Raw genomic sequence first — 7,424 nt, forward strand, 5'->3', positions numbered from 1 at the left:
GCACGGCACAGGCGTTGGGGTTCTTCTGCATGGCGGGGGGTCGAGGGAGCTCACGTTCGACGGGGTGAGGACGGTGACGGTGCACTCAGTTGTGCGGATCTCTGCAACTGCGAGGGATCGCCGTGGAGCGCGGATCCGCGGCGTCTGCGATGCCGTTGACGAGCCCCAGAACAGCGGGATGGGCCGTTTTTGTCCAGGCGATTGACAAGGCGAAGAAGCTCCCTTTTGCACCTCGACGTTTTTTGTCAGCACGTAATGATGTCAAGCTGATGAGGAGGTGCTTGCAGTTTTTCTCTCTTATTTTGATTGGGTACTGAGTGAGTATATACATGCACACACATGTGGCCACCAGGTCAACGTGGCTGAAAATGCGTAGCATTGTTCTTTCTTCTTTTTTGCCTTTCTATTATGGGAAAGTAAGGCACACTATATTTATTGCCTAGGTTTTTTTTTTTTGCTTCTTATTTCTCAGCGGGTTTTGTTGCTGGATGTTTTTGCAGTTGCGATCGTGGAGCCATGGTGCGTACTAGCTCACAATCACATCCACAAACAACTTCAAATTCGCTGCAGGAAGAACGACTTAACACGAAGGATTTGGAGAAAGCCCTCGACACTGTTTTTTCCCTGGGCAAGCCGCGCAGTGAGAGTGGGTCATTTGCATTGTTTGAGTATATTGTTGATGCAGGAAAAACCATATTAAACCCTTTGCAGTCACGTCAGGATTTTCAGAATTTTATGCAGAGTGACTTTGGGAAACGTGCGTCTGCGCAGTTCTTGAGTTATTTGGATGCTGACGGCGATGGACGTGTCACTCCGCGTGATTTTCAAGTGATGTACGACCGTGACCTGAATAACTTTCTTCGACGCCATCAGCGCACGCTGGACAGTGCCCTGCCTTTAATTGGTCAGTGTGCATTTGGCTTCACTGTGGGGTTTGTTGCTGGCAGAGTGGCGCACCGGATGTACAAGAACAAGGTACTTATCTTGACATCCTCCTTTGTGCTCTACAGCGGGCTTCAGTTCCTGGCACAGATGAACTTTGTTAATCAGAATTTGCTTGAGGCTGCTTTCCGAGAAAAGTTGCGGCAACTCGCTGACACAAACGGTGATGGGGAGATAAACAGAGAAGATCTGAATTTTCTGGTCGAGAACCGAATGCGGTACGTCGCTACAAAGTTGGGACCTGGCGGCATTGCCCCGGGTGTGGTGGGCTACGCGACGCTCGGCATTGGCCTTTTGCGTGGAATGCGACGAATCTAGAAAGTAAGTTCGTATATGTAGGTGGGATTGTATTAAAGCTGGTTGCGGGGTGCTGGGAACTTATGAGCGGGGAAAGGTAGTGGTTTATTGCCGGAGACAAGGGCGTGTGGGGAGTAGAATTCCCACCGCCGCTGCAAAGCAAATGCAATTTGGCATTTGGGGTTCGTCAATTTTCTTTTTTTGCTTTTGCCGTGTCTCCTTTTTTAATTTTTTCTTTATGTAATGTGTCTGACTAGCGAGGGAGGGGTTACTCTGTGCACCTGCGTCTGCGGGTGTTGCTGCGAACTCTGAGGGTGGCTGCCTCGCACGGCTCCTGACACTCTGCATTACGCCAGTGAGTGCCGTGGAAGAGAGAAAAAAAAAAGGAAGTAAGAACGACAAAAAAAAAGGGGAGGGGGAGGAAAAAAAACAGCATGCTTCGTGCGACTTTGTTGCTTAGTGCTCGGGGCGTTATTAAGCGACGCACCCCTCAATTGTGGGGAGCCCCTGGTGCGCCAATTATTCGCATGCGTGGCCATCACGTCGTGTGGAAGTTTCAGTCGTACGATCTTATTGTAGAACACACTCACAAGCGGCGCAACTCCGACATCCGCCTGCTGCACTACCTCGGCAAACACTGTCCACACCCGCAAAAATCGCTGTGGTCGCCTGACACCCCGGTTGCACAGGACAGGCACTTGTTTATGCTGACCACCGTTGACGTGGATGCGTTCAAGTACTGGTTTGGTGTGAAGCGGTGCCGGTTGTCGATGCGGCCGTGGGCTCTTCTTGCAAAGGCCGGCCTGTTGCCACCGTCGCTGCGGCAAAACTCCAGGATCATGCCCAAGCCACTCTTTGACAAGGAGCAGCTTATGCGGTACTATCTCGCCAACCGGAAAGACGAGGCCGCCGTCGCACGGGAGGAATATTTGAACTACAAGAATAGTCTAGTAAAGTCAGAGGAGGAACGAGCTGCAGAGAGGCCAGTGGCACCGTATCTTTAACATTGACCAGGAAGAGCCAGTGTTGTGGCGCTACAAAAAAAAAAAAGGAAGAAAAAGGTGAGCGTGCGTGTGACGGAAGGAGAAGCAGCGAGGGGTGTGAGGTGGTGGAGGGCGTAATGAGATTCCTGCCGCTGCTTGATTCTTGTCTTTTTACCGATTCCGTTAAGACCGCTGTGTGCGGATTTGCTTCACTCTTCCTCACTTACTCACGTACTCGCTTTATGACGACTTTGGCGTGTCACAACTGAGGTGCAAATACACCTGCACATTTTATTGTTGTTGTTTATTTATCTTTTGCTTCAATGTACACTTCCAGCACAATAACGACAGCGTTTAGGTGAAAGAAGCAGAAAAAATCTGAAGGAATTTAGTGGAGGAGAGCAATTGCCTTTACTCTCATACATTCTTTTAGAGGACGCGAGAACAGGTGTGCTCCTCGGTGGGTGTCACAATGGAGTCTCCAATCAATCCCGCCGTGTGGAAGTTTCTCTTCCATGGCACAGTTGCCACCCTCTCCGCTGTCTCCCTCTTCTCGCTGTATCATGAGCGATACAATGTGCTTTCCTCGCTTGACGCTTCCTTCACAGTTCTCTGTAAGGCCAAGACAGACGAGGATCGGGCTGCAGCGGCTGAGGACATTCTTAAGAAGCTCAAGGAGGACGCAGCTCAGAAGAAAGATTCATCGCGGCTTTCAGCACAGCGTCAAGGGGGAACGTTGTTGCGACTTGCCGCCCTCAGCAAGGACGGATCCAATGTGGAGGGGGTAAGCTTGGCAATCAAGACCATCGTTTCTGTCTTCGGTGCCGACAAGGAAGGTTGCCGAAAACTGTACATGCTGGGTGGCTACCGCACATTGTTAGCGACACTGAGCGAGGCACACCGTCAGGGACGGCAGGAGCTCATGGAGGAAGTAGCGCAGGCGTTGCACACACTCACGCACGTCAATGATGCCGAAGTGGTGTTGGAGACCGACGTGCCAGTAGGCGCCGAGGGTGCCTACGCATTGGCCCGCATCCCCGCGACAGTAAAGATGTTACGCCTTCTCGACCCGCAGAGCCCTATTCTCTTCCTGAATGCTCTTACAGGGATCTTTGCGAATGTATGTGCGCTGCGCGTGGGTGCATTGGCGGTGGGGCAGGGTGTGGAGGGGCGCAGTGGGATGTCGTACTTCCTCCGCCTGCTTGAGCACGGCAACCAGGGCGTGATGGAGCACTGCGCTCTCAACATCCGTTACCTTGCCCGCGCCGGCCTCGGTCACGAGGAACTTGTGGATGAGGACAACCTGCGGCGCCTCGCAGAAACCTTTACCGTGAACGCTGACCCACGCGTCACGAACTCCATTCTTACCATTATCTTGCTTATGTGCGACAGCAAGCACGGCGCGCAGTTTTTTACGTGTCTGGCGGAGAAAACGGACATCATTTCTACTCTCTTTGAGGTCTGGTGCCACGCTTCGGAAAAGGTGCTGCGTGACAGGGCTGAAGTGCTGGTGCAGCTCCTTGCCCGCGTCCCGCAGTGCACCGCGGCAGTGCAACGATACCTCGAGCGGTACCGTGTGCAAATTTCTGAGCGTCGCGCGAAGGATGAAGAGGCGCGACGCAAACAGCTACAACAGATGCGACAAAACCAAATGATGCAGCAGATGATGATGGAGAACATGGGCATGGGCGGTGGCGGTGGTGGTATGTGGTGATAGCAGAGACAGAAGATGAGGTTGGGCAGGCGCTGCGCCACGATCTCCTCTCTAGCGTGCGGGGGGAGGTCTGTTCAGCTCCTTTTGTTGTGTGCTGGTCTTCATGGCCGCTGTGGCTGCGGCGAGGCACATATGCAAACACACACAGAAGCAAGGAAACGAAATCAGGAAGGAAAAAGAAAAAAAGCAAACTACGAAAAAAAAAAAGGAAAAAAAAGGAGGAAAACGTAGGAGAGACAGAGAGAGCTTAGCACACGCACACACACGCTGCGGCAACAACACGAGCGATGGGGGTGGAGGGAGCACCAGGACAAGTTGTCTGTGTAGCTGTTGTTGCTTTTTCCGTGGTTGTGGCTTTGCTTCTCTCCTCTCATTACTTATTAAAACAGCACGTAACTCGTTTATATGGTAAACCAAGATCATACATGGACCCAACACATAAGGTCTGGAGAGTGGGATGGCGTGAGAGCCCACGTTCACGCCTTTGTGTGTGTGTGTGTGTGCTGGGGGAGCGTTAGTTACTTGCCCACGCATTCACACACACACACACACACAGTGAAACAAAAAACGCCCAAGGGAGGAGCCACTGTTTCTTTTCACATCTTCTTTTTGCTTAACGTCTCTTGCCATTGTAAATGGCGTCACACTTGGCATTACGGATGAAATTGGTAAGAATGGGGAGCCACCAGAAAAGGAAAACGTAAGGAAGGAATGAACAAGGTGGAGGGTCACATGAACCGCAGTGTTGATTCTGCGGAGGAGGAGCCCCTATCCAATGACCACGCGGAAGGAACAACGATGTCGCTGGAAGAACGTGAGGCCCGCTGGGGATTTACCCTTGACGAGCTGCATGTAGCCACCAAAGTGGTGCGTACGCTATTTCATAATCCCTCGCTCTTTGTGGGCGATGCGTACCTCCACGAGAGTAGTCTGTACACCATGATCTCGCGGGACAGCAAGACGAAGCGCGAAAATCGTGAAGTATACAAAGTAATCATGGCTGAGGAGAAAAGCCGGCGAAAGCGGTTTCAGCGCATGCAGGACATTAAGGCCATACACCGTACGGAAATGAAACGAGAGCGGGATGCAGCTTTGACGTCGTTGATGCAGCGGCCAGCGAGACCGCTGCTGATGATTGATGGACTGGCACCGTCACAACTCACTGACGAGGTTGCGAAAGCTGCCCCAGAGGAGGCATTAAACGGGGTTTGTTCAGAGACGAATGACCCTAACTCCTGTTCTGCCACTGACTGGCAGATCATCAGATTGATTGGTGCCTTTGAGAACTTGATTCGTCTGGAAGAGGCTTATGACACTAGTCCCACCGCACCAGAATGGCTGAGGATTTCACAGCTTGTGGCACAGGTCTATCGCTACATGCCACACAACTTTGGATCACAAATGCCTCCTGCGTTATTGCGCGGTGCTGCTCCTGCAGGAACACCTTCTGAGCAGCGAGAAAAATACACAGCAGTTGTAAAGCTACGCATTGCAGAGCGTTGCGCCGAATTGGTTACATTGGGGGAAAGTGATGAAAACGACGGAGATGAGGAGAACAATACTTGTACCGGCGGTGACAATGCCGTTAAGGGAAATGCCTTCCCTCCTCGTGAAGATGTGCTCGTGGCGGACTCTGTCTTGCTTCGAAACGTGTCACGTCTGCGGCAGTGTGGCGATCCCAACTCTGTTCCAGATGAACTTTGCTTTGCCCTTCAGCACGTTGTGCCGACAACGGACGTCTTACACTCCTTGAAGCTTGTCCTTGCTGAGGGTGCCGTTGATAGTCGGTTTGTGCCACAGGATGCGAATGTGGTACCGACGTTATCAGCGGAGGCGTCGTTAAATCTTTTCATTGCTAGAAGACTTTATGCGAGGAAACGGGTACGAGAGTGGGGAGAATCCCCGTTTACAGTTCAAACTCGCCCACCGACATCGATGGACGAAGAGCCGGATAGCTACTGCATATTCGCTGATGGGCAAACGTGCACTTCCGGTCGGCCTTTCCCGTCTGATGAGGCTCTTCAGTTAAACCGGTGGATTGGATGTCACACTTGCCGCGTGCGGTATAACAAGTTGCACCCCTATTATTACAGCCTTTGTCACCTATGTGGGGAATACAATTTTAACAAGAGACTACTCACGCGGGATCTACGTGGAAAGGTTGTGCTGCTCACTGGCTGCCGCATCAAGATTGGCTTTGCGATGGCGCTTTCCCTCCTGCGTTGCGGGGCACGACTGGTGGGAACCACGCGGTTTGTGCACGAGGCATTGGCACGCTTTCAGCGGGAGACCGATTATGCGGAGTGGGGAGATCGGCTACATCTCTTTGCCCTTGATCTTCGTGACCTTTGGCTCGTGACACAGTTTTGTGCCTTTCTGCGGCATCGGTTTCCCAAACTGTTCGCCATCATCAACAACGCCGCACAAACCATCGCACGCACAAAGGAGTATACGGCCCACCTCTGCCATTTTGAGGCGTACCCGTCACAAGAGCTGCACCGCCGGCTTTGCGAGGACGCAACGATGGGAGAGTGGCATCAATTTTTTTCCACTCACACTTCTGTAACCATTGGCGAGCCCCTTCAGATCGAGCCCCATGCACACAATCAACCGTTTCTAGACGATGCAGCGACCGTCACGAACGACAACCACGAAAACCAGGAGGAGAATCGGACGGGGGACAAAGAACAGCTGGCATTAACTGCCACAGCCAACATTGCCGCTATTCACCCGCCTGTTTTTGACCGCTACGATACTCAAGCAGAAGAAAGTGATACGCGTGAGATGAACTCGTGGGTGTTGCGGTTGGGTGAGGTGCCAGGAAGCGAAGCAGCGGAGATTATGGCCATCAACGCCCTCGCGCCATTTATCATCAACAGTAAGCTAAAACCATGCTTGCTGAATCGGGAGGGCGACGCGGTGCCAAACGAGGAACGGTTTATCATCAATGTCTCGGCCATGGAAGGACAGTTCTACCGGTTCAAGCAGGTGACACACCCTCACACAAACATGGCGAAGGCCGCCCTTAATATGATGACCCGGACGAGCGGTGAGGACTACGCTCAAGATGGAATCTTCATGAACTCCGTGGACACGGGGTGGATTACGGATGAGTCACCCAAGGCAAAGAAGGAGCGGCGGGGAGAGCAGTTGCTGCTGTGCCCACTAGATGAGATTGATGCCGCCGCACGCTGCTTGGACCTCATTTACACAAACAGCAAGGAATACGGCAAGTTTTTTAAGGACTTTAAAGAAATAGCGTGGTAAGGGGAATTGCGACCCACGGAGAGCCGCTCTGTGCGTAATACAACAAAGTAAAAATGCCCCACTAAGACGGGGTATTAAAAGGCTTGCAAAGATACGGTGGTGATGGGGTGAGTGACGCTCTGCGTGTTGAGAACCCTACAATTATTTTTGAGTATGACTCCCTAACATTTTTGCTACTTTCTCCACACGCGTTGTGCTTTTATCACAGACACATCTCATCA

The 7,424-nt window shown here is 52.0% G+C and overlaps 4 protein-coding genes and 1 pseudogene across 4 annotated transcripts, besides 2 other annotated features; all 5 read left to right on the plus strand.

Annotated features, from left to right (window-relative positions):
• Positions 1–516: 516 nt before the first annotated feature.
• TraAM80_09334 (uncharacterized protein) lies at positions 517–1,260 on the plus strand (the record flags this gene model as incomplete). The annotated part of the gene is made up of 1 exon (XM_029386025.1): positions 517–1,260. One exon carries the CDS (start codon positions 517–519, stop codon positions 1,258–1,260), a length of 744 nt encoding a protein of 247 aa, XP_029234110.1.
• A 155-nt stretch (positions 1,261–1,415) lies between these two features.
• TraAM80_09335 (hypothetical protein) lies at positions 1,416–1,624 on the plus strand (annotated as a pseudogene).
• A 49-nt stretch (positions 1,625–1,673) lies between these two features.
• On the plus strand, positions 1,674–2,243 carry TraAM80_09336 (uncharacterized protein; the record flags this gene model as incomplete). Its single annotated transcript, XM_029386026.1, has 1 exon — positions 1,674–2,243. The coding sequence occupies one exon, from the start codon at positions 1,674–1,676 to the stop codon at positions 2,241–2,243; it is 570 nt and encodes a 189-aa protein (XP_029234111.1).
• A 451-nt stretch (positions 2,244–2,694) lies between these two features.
• Positions 2,695–3,936, plus strand: TraAM80_09337 (uncharacterized protein; the record flags this gene model as incomplete). The annotated part of the gene is made up of 1 exon (XM_029386027.1): positions 2,695–3,936. One exon carries the CDS (start codon positions 2,695–2,697, stop codon positions 3,934–3,936), a length of 1,242 nt encoding a protein of 413 aa, XP_029234112.1.
• A 485-nt stretch (positions 3,937–4,421) lies between these two features.
• Positions 4,422–4,439: a microsatellite.
• Positions 4,440–4,463: 24 nt separating this feature from the next.
• Positions 4,464–4,491: a microsatellite.
• A 156-nt stretch (positions 4,492–4,647) lies between these two features.
• TraAM80_09338 (oxidoreductase-like protein) lies at positions 4,648–7,203 on the plus strand (the record flags this gene model as incomplete). The annotated part of the gene is made up of 1 exon (XM_029386028.1): positions 4,648–7,203. The coding sequence occupies one exon, from the start codon at positions 4,648–4,650 to the stop codon at positions 7,201–7,203; it is 2,556 nt and encodes an 851-aa protein (XP_029234113.1).
• Between the last annotated feature and the right edge of the window lie 221 nt (positions 7,204–7,424).

The sequence above is a fragment of the Trypanosoma rangeli genome (genome assembly GCF_003719475.1).
Source record: "Trypanosoma rangeli strain AM80 chromosome Unknown Tra_15.4_contig_00561, whole genome shotgun sequence".
Taxonomy (NCBI): domain Eukaryota; phylum Euglenozoa; class Kinetoplastea; order Trypanosomatida; family Trypanosomatidae; genus Trypanosoma; species Trypanosoma rangeli.